Raw genomic sequence first — 11,510 nt, 5'->3', positions numbered from 1 at the left:
TGAGCATTATGCTAGTTCTTTATTTACATTATTTAATCCTCACAACAAACTTCTAAGGGAGGTCTTATTATTGGCAAATGAGAAATCTAATGCTCAGAGACATGGAGTTAGGATGCAACCACATCTGTCTGACTCCAAAAGGATCATATAAATAGCAGAATTCAATTTAGATTTTAAAAATATGTACCGGGCGTGGTGACTCACACCTGTAATCCCAGCACTTTGGGAGGCCGAGGCAGGTGGATTAGCTGAGGTCAGGAGTTCAAGAGCAGCCTGGCCACATGGCGAAACCCTGTCTCTACTAAAAATACAAAAATTAGCTGGGCATGGCCGGGCGCAGTGGCTCACACCTGTAATCCCAGCACTTTGGGAGACGAAGGCAGGTGGATCAACTGAGGTCAGGAGTTCGAGACCAGGCTGGCCAACATGGTGAAACCCTGTCTCTACTAAAAATACAAAAATTAGCCGAGCATGGTGGTGGGTGACTGTAATCTCAGCTACTTGGGAGGCTGAGGCAGGAGAATTGCTGGAACCTGGGTGGCGGAGGTTGCAGTGGGCTGAAATCACGCCATTGCACTCCAGCCCTGGTGACAACAGCGAGACTCTGTCTTAAAAAAAAAAAAAAATTAGCCAGGGCGTAGTGGCGGAAGCCTGTAATCCCAGCTACTCAGGAGGCTGAGGCATGAGAATCACTTGAACCTGGGAGGTGGAGGATGCAGTGAGCCGAGACTGTGCCATTGCACTCCAGCCTGGGCGACAGAGGGAGATTCTGTCTCAAAAAAAAAAAAAAGAAAGAAAGAAAGAAAAAAAAAAAAGATAATCCCTCACTCCCTGAAGGCCCACCCTACTACCCTTTTCTTTTCCCAAAAAATAAAATTTAGGAAGAGGAAAGCAGAACAGGTTGTACCTCATACATAAGCACACACACATTTTCACACACACACACACACACACACACACGCGCGCGCGCCACTTATACCTATCATCACCACCCTGGATTTCCTAGCCCCAGGGTGAGGGCTATGAGGGGTCAGGGGTCAGGTTCCCCTGGACCCTAGTCCTTGTTCCCTTCCCTGGTGCTAAATAAAAGTGAATAAATACTAAATAAATACAACTGGGGCCCAGGCCCACCCTGCCTTCCCCCTCCCTCCTGTGACCCGCAGGGCAGGGGGGGCAGTTTAGATGGAGGGCTGTCTGTCAGCCCCTTCCATCCACTAACCCGTCACTGCCTCCCAGGGCAGGAAACCAGGGCAGGGCCAGCCTGCACATTAGGGTGAGAGGAGGGGCAGGTCTCACGCCCGCAGCCCCTCCCCACTGAGTCTTAGCATGAGGCAGCAACAGAAGCTCTCTCTTTCTCCCAGCTAAGTCCGAGGCCCCGGTGCCCAGAAAGGGCAGCCGGGATAGTGAGGTTATTTCCTGCCCGCCCAGGGGCGCCGCCGAAGGATCTCCAGAATCTGTGCTCTTCGGTGCAGCCAGTCCTGGGGAGTGGGGCGTGGTGTTGAAGGGGTTGGCCGTGGCACAAAGAAGCTGTATCGGAGGCGTGCATCCTGGGGGTTGCCAGCCACTAGGACTTGCAGTGTCAAAGGCTGGGCCAGTGGCCCATGGCCTGACAGTGTCTCTGAGGCTGCAGTGGCTCCGCTGTAGCGCAAGCTGACTGCCCCAGGTAGTACCACATCTGTGGGGGAGGGCATCAGTGTGTATTCACCATTGAGGGCATAGGAGCCATCTGGCAGCTTCAGGGCCAAGTAGATGCTCCGGTGGCCAGGGTTTCCCTGCTGCCGGACAAGAATGTGGGTGGCCCCTGCGGGGATAGTGACCACACTGTTGTATCCGTACCTGTGTGGAAGGAGTAGATGGAGAGCTCAGGATCACCTGAATCCCCTCAGCTTTCTGAGCTGTGTTTATGTGACTGCATGTGTGTACATGTGTAGATGGTTGTCACCCCTATCCTATATGAGCTGTTCAGTCTGGATCAGAGCTACATGCACATGTGCCCTTTTGCCTCTTATCTCTGGACCTTTACACCCACTGCCCCCTTATTGAGGTGCCCTTCCAAGTCCCACTTCCTTGGTACCTGTCTAATTCCTACCCTCCTTCTGAGACTCAGCTCAGAGGTCACCTCCAAGGAAGCCTTCCCTGATGTCCACAAGGGCACTCACAACACCCTGTTCCGACCTCGGATGAACACATGGGACACTTCACTGTAGCTGCCTACTCATCTATCTCCCGCTAGACTGTGAGCTCTTTGAGAGTAGAAACAGTGCTGAGTTCCCCTCTGCATCCCCAGGACCCAGAATGTCCAGGAAGGTAGAGGGAGGAATGACGGTGAAAGAACCTGAATTTTTTGAAAGAGCCTGACTGCTTGCTGCAGCCAGAACCGTCCCCTCCGCACACCATGCACTTGTCAAACTTCTTCTTGGAGCCAATGATGCGGTCACAGCCAGCATGGATGCAGCGGCCCTGGACACAGACCGAGGAGCTGTCCGGGGAACAGGGGGTCCCATCTACCACCTGAGGAGAAGAGAAAGAACAATGCCGAAGGTTCCTCCTAAGTCAAGAGGGGTTGGTTGGTAAGTCAAACAAGACCCATGTCCCATCAGGGAAGGGATGTCGGAAAAGTTGGATGAAGTAGGGGATGTAGATGGGTGAGTGCCAGGCACCATGTGGGTGATAATCATAACAATAATAATTATTATCACATATAACATCGAGCCAGCATTTTCAGAGCACTGAGTATGAATCACATAGCATGCTAAGTGTTTTACAAACACAAACGTAAATCTCACCACCACTATTTGAGGTTTTTAGGGATGGAATGTTGAGGTTTAGAAAGGTTAAGGAACCTGTCCAAAAGCCACACAAATGGCAAGCAGAGGAGCCAAGATGGGAAGTGCAGGTCTGTCTGGTCCTAGCACCAAGCCCTAAACCTTCATGGCACTGTCCCTAAATGGACGCTAGAGGGCAACCAGCCTGTAGAAATTCTCAGGTTGGGGCGAAGGGAGCAAAATGCTCCTAGGGCTTGTTTTTCTTTGTGCAGCCTTCAACCCACCACCCTATCACAGAGACGGAGTGTAGGGACTTCAGTCATCTCCAGAAGGCCTGTCCATTGAGGGCTGGCTGTCCAGGAGCTGAATGAGGCCAACACTATAATTTGACAGAGAAGCCCATGGAAGAGGGGTCAAGGACTTGCCCCAAAGGCCACACATTCCATTCTCACCAAATGCAGCACTAGAAGATGGGGAGTCAGAGGAAAATAAACCACAGGAAATAGGATAGGCTAGAGGGACCTACTGGCCAAGTATCTGGAGTCTGGGGCTTGTTTTCCTGATACCTATGTACAGATAAGTCTGAGTGGAATCCTGGACTGGGCTGGCATGGCTGTGGGAACAGGGTTACTTTGGGGGATCTTTGTCATCAGAAAGCAGAGGGAGCACGGGGCGGGGGTGTGACCATAGACAGGGCCTGGGGGTGTCCTGACCCTCACCCGTGGCTCCAGCACGTAGTAGTAGCCCAGTGCCCGGGCCTGGCAGGTGAGTTTGCACTGGTCTTGGGGGGCCACGCCTGTGTAGCGAGGAACCCAGTCCATGGGCCCTGGGAAGCTCTTGAAGAGGTCGGTGCGGTGGTTGTAGGCAGCACACTGTTCCTCGCGGAAGGTCAGGGCTGGAGGGGTAAAACAGTCAGAGCCCCTCCTTCCTCACATCATCCCACACCCCTCCACCCAGCCCCTGAGAGCTCTAGACAGCACAGCTCTGCTCTTCCCCACAGATGGCCAAGGACAATTCCCAGAGGTTAAAGGCACTCCCCACAACAGCAGGGGAATCAACACCCTCTTTGTCTTGCACTCAAGGGACAGTCCTTCCTGCTCTACTGTCCCCTCCCAAGGGCTCCCATCCCTGCTACTCCTCACCTGAGCCAGTTGGGCAGTCCTCAGTGTTGCAGGAGCGGAAGCGGGTGCGGCGGCCCTCACAGTACTTGCCACCATTCCGGGGGACAGGCCTAGTGCAGTCTCGGGAGGAGAACTGGACACCACCCCCACAGGTCCGAGAGCAGTCACCCCATGGTCCCCAGGGACCCCAGCCACCAGCCTGTGGAGTCTGCAAAGGCACAGAATGGAAGTGGGGCATAAGTGAACTCTCTCCCGGGCTTAGGGCTGGTCCCCACACCCCGGGGCCCTTTACCCCACCCCTGCCCTAGGATCTCACATTGAAGTCCTGGAGCTGGTCCATGTGGAGGCAGCGACCACCCATGCAGGCTTGTGCGGGCCCGCAGGGTGTGCCATCGGCCCAGGGCGAGTGTTTGGTCTGGCACATGGCATGGCCATTGAGGTGGCCAGAGCACCAGAGGGCAGCACAGGGCGGTGGCAGCTGTGGACAATGGCGTGAGTCGGGCCCGAAGGTCAGCTGGCACTGGCGGTCAGCATCATAGTCCTTGCCAGGGAAAGTCACGGGCAGATGCAATGGAGCCTCTGGTTTATCTAAGAGACAGTGCCCTGAGAAGGGGGTTGGGACACAAAGTCAGCAACGGGCTGAGGGGAGCATTCAGGATTGCCAGCAGAAAGCTTAGGCTCCCTGGGGCCTGATGGAGCCTATAAAAACAATCCTAGGACTATAAGAGAATTAAAAATTTTTTTAATTTATAATTTATATTTTAATTACTTACTTTTTTTTTTTTTTTTTTTTTTTCAGAGACAGAGTCTTGCTCTGTCACTCAGGCTGCAGTACAGTGGCATGATCATGGCTCACTACAGCCTCAAACTTCTGGGCTCAAGCAAACTTCCTGCCTTGGGCTCCTAAGTAGCTGGGATTACAGGCATGTGCCATGTCCAGCTAATTTTTTGGAATTTTTTGTTGCCATAAGGTCTTGCTATGTTGTCTAGGCTAATCTCAAACTCCTGGTCTCAAGCAATCCTCCCACCTCAGCCTCCCAAAGCATTGGGATTACAGGTGTAAGCCACTGTGCCTAGCCCTGTAAGAGGCTTTAATGGGCAACTATAATTTATTGGATGCTTATTATGTGATGAACATTGGCTAAATGCTTAAGCAGCATGTATTTAACCATGGCAAATACCTATGAGATAGGTACCACTATTATACTTATCTGACATATCAACTACAAACACAGAGAGGTGAAGTAACTTACAGTCACACATCTACACCTGCTTAAAGAACAGAATAAGAGGCCAGGCATGGTTGCTCAATGCCTGTAATCGCAGCACTTTGGAAGGCTGAGGTGGGAGGATTGCTTGAGCCTAAGAGTTCGAGACCAGCCCAGGCAACACAGTGAGACCTCATCTCTATTTTAAAAACAAACAAACAAAATGGAATAATGACAGGAACTCAGTTCTGCCTATTCTAACCAACTATAGAATACTTGAGTTTGCTTCTCATCAACATCTCTGCCTAGTGGCAGTCATCCTGCTATTCTTGCATACCTCACTGCGTGACAAGGTAATCACATCCTTCACAGCCAGCCCATTCCAGTGGTGGACAGTTCTGGCCCTCAGAAGGTCCGTTCTAATTCTACTGAGCCAAAATTCACCTCCTCTAGCTATGCTATTTATTCTGGGAGGAAGTGAGAACTACACAAAGACAGCAGCATTTCTCACCCCTTCCCACACTGCAGAGGAAGCACACTTGGGGGAGGCAATTTGGCCCATGCAGGATGCAGCAGAAGTGGGAGTGCCCTGGAGGACAGGAATTGAGTCCTACCCAGGGAAAGGTAAGTGCCATCTGCTTACCATAGCCATTGTCCAGGAAGTCAGTGATGAAGCGGGCACTGCAGGGGGACCAGGGCTCCTCAGGATCCACATGAGCCATCACAGGGGCCATGACATGGCGAGAGGTGCTCAAAGGCCCATTCAAACTGATGCATGGCTTGGAATTGTCATGGAGCATGTTGAAGACATGACCTGTGGGAGCAGAGGCCCTGATAGGATCTGAGGGTCCCTTCCTCATGCCCTGAGGGACTCCATCATAAATCTGGCTGCAGCTGTGGATGATCAGATCCATTCCCCACTCACCCTGCCCCCAGTCCCTTTCTTTCTGGTACTCTCAGGGCTCCCAGTATGTAGCCCCATCTCTTTCTCTGTCTCCTCTTCCCCAAAATATACTCTGGGCCCCTCCCTATCCATTTTTCCTTATAGCCAACATTCCCAACTGTGACCTCACCCATTCCCTTTCTGACTTCCCCTCCAAATACACACACACACACACACAGAGAGAAAGAGAGAGAGAGAGAGATCACAGTAGTTTCTACCAACTAATTTAATAGAAAAATGTAAATGTATGTCTACACCTAGAGCAGAGAGGAGTAATAGCCCTATACCTAGGCCTAGGGGAAGAATACCTTGGGGCCCCCATTAACACTGTGGTGAACTTAGTACCCCCTCCCCCACCTTCTCCTCCCTAATACCTTTCTCATCCACCCCCACTTTACCCAGTTCATGAGCTGCAGTGAAGGCCGACTGGAGCCCATCATCCTCCACGATAGCACAGCTCCGAGCCGGGTCACACACGGTGCCCACATCAGCCATACCCAGTGTGTCGCAAGTGGAGACTCCACACAGGTCCTGTGGAGAGGGATCATAGAAGGTGCATAGACAGCCAAGACACCTGGGTCCATTGGGTTGAGATCTAGATTCCTAGGGACCTGGGCACTGAGGACCCAGCACTGTCAGGGCCTAGGTAGCCACACATGGCAGTGTGGCTGGGGCAAGGCACCATGTCACACAACTCCAGGAATATCATTTGCATCATAGTCTATCTAGTGGTGCTTCTTAGAATTGTGCAGTGCATGGCCTGCGGTGCTGACTGGGGCCTCACCTGACGGGTAAACAGAATGGCTGTGTCAAAGTGGTCAGGGTCCGAGTCCTCAGGGGTGTTGAGGCCCCGCTGCCAGGCACAGAAGCTGCGCAGGGTCTGGGCAGCACTGGGCCCCACTTGGGGCCCCTCCTCGCCTGACCCCAGGATCACTAGCCGAGTCACCACCAAGCTGACAGGATTGCGGATGCTTGGGTGCTTGAAGGCCTTGGCCGCTGCTGCCATCACTGTTAGCAGGTAGCGCTTTAGCCCCGCACCGTGGAATGCGGCCATCTTGTCATCTGCTACCACCAGCGTCTCCACGAATCTACTCAGTGAAGCAAAGCGCTGGAGAGAAAAAGGGAGAGGAAGAACCTGAAATAGCCTCTCAGACCCATGGGTTGGTCGATTCTGCAATCCCTCACTTCCTGGGTCTTGAACTCAGCATAGTCAGCTGCCCGCCCCCCACCTCCCCGCCACCCCCACCCCGGGATTCCTGACTCCTGGCGGGTCTTGGTTGGGCCCTTCCCCCAACACCAAATCCCAGGGCTTTTCTGGTAACTCTGAGGAGTCAGCAGCTGGTTCTAAGAAGGGGAGGAGAAGGGGACGCCACATCCCAGGGCTGCGGGAGCCCCAGAGGTGAGAGCCGCCTGGACTGCCGTCAAGAGGCACTTTGGGGTTCTCCAGGCCTGAGTGTGGCTGGGACCTATGGGACCAGGGCTAGAGGGCTGGGCTGCAACGTGTCTGCCCTGTGTGGTTGGAGGAACGATTCAGTCAGCAGCTAGGGCCAGGGCCAGAGCTCAGCGTGGCGGGTGTGGAGGGAGCGTCTGGTCTGGATTAAAGCTAGAGAGGGAGGAGGGAGGAGGGAAGGGAAGAAGCGGGAGACCAGGAGTGGGAGGGAGGAAAGGATGGAGCTTCAGGCAGCCTCGCAGTCCGGCCACAGTGTGGGAAGGGGATTGACCAGAAGGAGGTATGGGATACCCTCCCTCTCTCGCCACTCCTGCCCTAGTTTGCAGTTTGCCACAGTGATTTTCAAGGCAGCATCAGAAGCCAGACACCAAGCCCTAGGGCCTCAAATCTCACTCCTTTAGCTGGGGGTGAGGGATGAAAATCAAATTTGGGGCAGAGAAAAGAGCCAAGGCCAAGGCCCTGTTAGGAGACCTTTACTGCTGGGGACTGTGCCAGTAGGAGATGCCATGGCCAGGAAGGGGTGGGGTGGGGAGGGGGAGCAGTTATTCCCAGCCCAGAGTCTCTGACCCACCTCTGAGAACCCTCGGTGGGTCTGGCTAGGAGAAGGGTGAAGGGGAGAGGCCTGAGCCTTACCAAGAAAGGAGGCTCATGGAAAGAGGAAAGGCAGGCAGAAGGGAGGGAAGCAGAATGGCCAGAAGTGGAAGTGGGTGGAGAGAGGGTGAATAGGGGTCAGTAGGACAGACATGGCGGGAGGACACCGCAGGACACAGACTCCAGGGCTGCCTACCTTGGCTCTTCGGGGTCTGGGGCTGGGGCTTCCAGGAGGAGCCTTGACGTTGCACATGGGACCTTGGCCGCTGGCAGGACTCTTCCGGCGTAGGATGTGAGCCCCAGGTCCCCCAGCGGAGTTAGGGGTGCCTCCCTCCAGGGGCTGGAGGTGGAGTTCAGCCCCCCGATACTGTAACACCCCTAACAGGGCTCCCCCATCCCAGTGCAGAGATGCCACCGACTCCGGATCTCCATTGATGGTGCCAGTCAGGTAGGTGCCAGGCTCTGCTCCACCCAGCAGCTCAGGCGCCTGGCCCAGGTACTGCACTGTCAGCCCCTCGACCTGCACGCCGGAGTCCTGCTCCAGCTCTAGTAGCAGCGTCTCCCCAAAGGCCTGCAAGCGGCACAACAGCCTGGCAGGGGCGCCCGAGCCAGGCAGGACGCTGCCGTTGAGCTTCTCTGGAAACACGATCTCCTCCTCCCGGGGGAGGGGGCTGGCCAGCCAGGCCGAGGGCAGGAGAGAGGCCAGCAGTAGCAGAAGCAGCCACACCAGCCAGGAGAGCGGCACAATGGGGAGCAGGAGGCAGGGTTGGGCTCCCCACAGCCAGCGCCCCGCCAAGCCCCTCCCGGGATGCGCGCCTGTCTGGGACATGGCACTGGTACTGGAGCTGGGAAGGACTGAGGCCGTCTGGGGCACCAAGTCCTCCACACCCTAGCTTTGGAAAGCTCCTCTCTGTTAGCCTGGGGGCTTGGACTCCTGCCAAGGTCAGAGGCAGTTTTCAGAAGGGCTGGGGACCTTTAAAGGAAATGGAGAAAACTTAGTCCTTGGGCTTGGGAGAGGCGCCCAGGGGTCTGGCTTCTCCAAACTCTCCTCCTGAGCCCTCCTTTCCTGAATCTTTGTCTTTCCCTGCCTGTGTCTTCTGCAGCTTCTCTGGCCTCTCCCTCTGTAGGAGGACTCTGTCTGGGCCGCTCTGTGCCTGCCCTGTCTCTGCCTTCTTCCGCTGTGCCTTTGTCTCTCTTTCCTCCTCTGTCTCTCTCGTGCCTATGTGTCTGTGGGTCTCCCTGCGGGTTCTCCCCAGCCTCTCTCCGCGCCAGCTCTTTTAAGCATGGTGAGCCTCTGCGATTGATTGGCTGATCTCTAAGCCACTCAGCTGAGCTCTGTCGGTGGGACTCAGATGGGTGTATCATCGCTTCCCAAAAAAATGGGACTTGCCCAGGGGAGGGGAATCTCTAGCAGTCGAATGGATAATAGGCACTGGGCCAGCTGATGACATAGCCTTTTCCCAAACTCCACAATCAGCCCTCAGCTGTCTCTTTCCCTTTTTGGTGGGACAGAGCCCCAGGAGACGCAGAGAGTGAGGGAAAGGGCCTGGCCAGCATGCACAGATAGGATCACGGTCCTGGGAGAATTTCTGCTCTTATAGTCTAACCTAGCATGGCCTCTCTTTTCTCAAGGCTCCCTCATGCTGCCCTTTGGCCCTAGTGGCTGGTTTCCAGGGCTGCGGGGACTGAGTGAACTGCCTGAGAAAAGAGGGTAGGGAACAGGTAAGGAGACATCAAGAGGGAAGAACAAAGAAAGGAGGTAACTTGACATGGCTCAGGATAGAACTGAGCAACTGGGAAGAGTAAAAGAGGCAGAGCAATGGGGGAGGCAAGGAGACAAGTGATCAGGGAGTTGACTGCCCAAAGGTAGGATGATCCTGCTTGGAATGAACGTACTGGAGGCGGCAGATGACAAGGCAGGAGGGGTTAACGACTTTTCCTTTTATACGCTGATCTAGGGTGGCACCTCCTCTTTTCTAACGTCCCTTCTCTCCCTCAGGATCCCCCTTCCTGAGTTACCACTACCCACCCCCTCCAAAGCCCAGAACATCCATTCCGCCTCCGTTTCCCCCCAGGGTTCCCCCTCCCCACTTCCTGACTCCCCATTTCCCTGGCCCAGCTCCCAGTAGCTTCCCCCAGGCTTTTGGCCCTTCTCCTACCCACTCCCAACTGCCCTAAACCCTCCCCCAGCCTCAAGTCAGCCAGTCCCCAGCATAGGCAAGACTTGCTCTCAGGAACCCAGATTCATCCAGTATCAGTCTGGGGGAATCCCCACCTGGCTCCCACCACCCACCCCACCTTGCTCTGAGAACCCATTGGTTCCTGGAATATCTAGTAATCTTTTCTTTTTAATTCTCCCTGTGGCAGGGAGAGGGTGGAGGCAGCATTGTGCTTATAGGGAAATTAGGGTACTGGGAGAAATCCATTGCCTGGGGTGGGAGAGTGGCTGGGGAGGAAGAGGTGGTGTTAGGGAAGGAAGCAAATTATTCCTTTGACTTTGGATAGGAGGGAACTCACAAAAGAGGTCTTGGGTGTGAACTCTCAAGGCAAGGAAGGGTTCAGAAGTAGGGGCAATTTCTGCTCACCCCATCCTCTGGCTGCTTGTTTCCCCAGGAAATCCCCAGGAAGGAGAGTGCAGTCAGCAGTCCCTTTCCTTTCCCAGAAGTGGACCACCTCCTACTGCCTCTATTCCCCTATTAACTCTACTTTGTCACCTCCTGTCCCCCGCATATCATATCCGTCAGAATACTTCCTTTCCCCCTCCCTTCCTGCTCAGGTCGGTAATACCTGCCCTGGTGCCTGTCACTTCCTGGATCACCCACCCCCTTGTGACTGCCAGACCCACCACTTGACCCACCACTTGCCTGACCCTGGTTCTAAGCCAAGGGGGCCAGGACTAGAGGAGTCAGACGAGGGATGGGAGACCAGAAGGGGCAGGGGCAAGAGGAGCTATCACCAGAGAACTCTACTGCCCCTTTCCACTCCCCTATTTGAGATGAAGACAAAGGGGGTGACTAAGCAGTGAAAGACAAAGGGCTTTAGAGTGGCTGCAGCCGTGTGTGTGGGGGTGTTGGCAGCCGGGAGAAGGCACAAAAGCTGCAGTGTCCTAGGCAGCCCCTCAGGAGCCCCCACGCCAGTCCCAGCTCAAGCTGCCCCCAGGGCCAAGCAACCGAGTCTATCCTGACTTCTCCCAGGCTGGATCAAGGCAAATAAATGCAATCCTTCCCATCCCCCACCACCATGGCCACATTTGCTGTGTTTCAACAATAGACAGAAAGAAGACCCAGGGAAAGAGCAAGGAATGAGGAGAGCAGAGGGACCAAACCTCTGCCCTGGCTCTGTGGCAGCTCCCTTGTCTAGCCCAGGTCCTGGTCAGTTCCCACAGCCAAGGATCTGGCCCCACCCTTTGGTACAGTTCCCATTAGGTCAATT

At 54.6% G+C, this 11,510-nt stretch overlaps 1 protein-coding gene across 2 annotated transcripts; it reads right to left on the bottom strand.

Moving 5' to 3' along the window:
- ADAMTS4 (ADAM metallopeptidase with thrombospondin type 1 motif 4) lies at positions 1 to 9,330 on the bottom strand. 2 transcript variants are annotated; one of them, XM_015113839.3, is made up of 9 exons: positions 8,275 to 9,330; positions 6,822 to 7,145; positions 6,436 to 6,568; positions 5,738 to 5,908; positions 4,203 to 4,489; positions 3,908 to 4,094; positions 3,485 to 3,660; positions 2,336 to 2,511; positions 1 to 1,836 (listed from the first exon to the last, which is right to left on the bottom strand). In XM_015113839.3, the coding sequence occupies exons 1-9, from the start codon at positions 8,905 to 8,907 to the stop codon at positions 1,410 to 1,412; spliced, it is 2,514 nt and encodes an 837-aa protein (XP_014969325.1). In that variant the 5' UTR covers positions 8,908 to 9,330; the 3' UTR covers positions 1 to 1,409. The 2 variants fall into 2 exon arrangements, with proteins under 2 accessions (XP_014969325.1, XP_077795896.1); XM_077939770.1 differs by having other exon boundaries at positions 1 to 1,675.
- Positions 9,331 to 11,510: the final 2,180 nt, after the last annotated feature.

The sequence above is a fragment of the Macaca mulatta genome, chromosome 1 (assembly GCF_049350105.2).
Source record: "Macaca mulatta isolate MMU2019108-1 chromosome 1, T2T-MMU8v2.0, whole genome shotgun sequence".
NCBI classification, from domain to species: domain Eukaryota; kingdom Metazoa; phylum Chordata; class Mammalia; order Primates; family Cercopithecidae; genus Macaca; species Macaca mulatta.
This window is presented reverse-complemented; position numbering and strand designations above follow the sequence as displayed.

Excerpts from the sequence above, each read along its gene's own strand:
- ADAMTS4 (XM_077939770.1), bottom strand. The coding sequence starts at position 8,907 with ATGTCCCAGACAGGCGCGCATCCCGGGAGGGGCTTGGCGGGGCGCTGG. Across the intron at positions 6,569-6,821 it reads CCATTCTGTTTACCCGTCAG|GACCTGTGTGGAGTCTCCAC; the intron begins GTGAGGCCCCAG and ends CCCTCTCCACAG. Across the intron at positions 1,676-2,335 it reads GGCTCTTTCAAAAAATTCAG|ATGTGGTACTACCTGGGGCA; the intron begins GTTCTTTCACCG and ends CCTCCCCCACAG.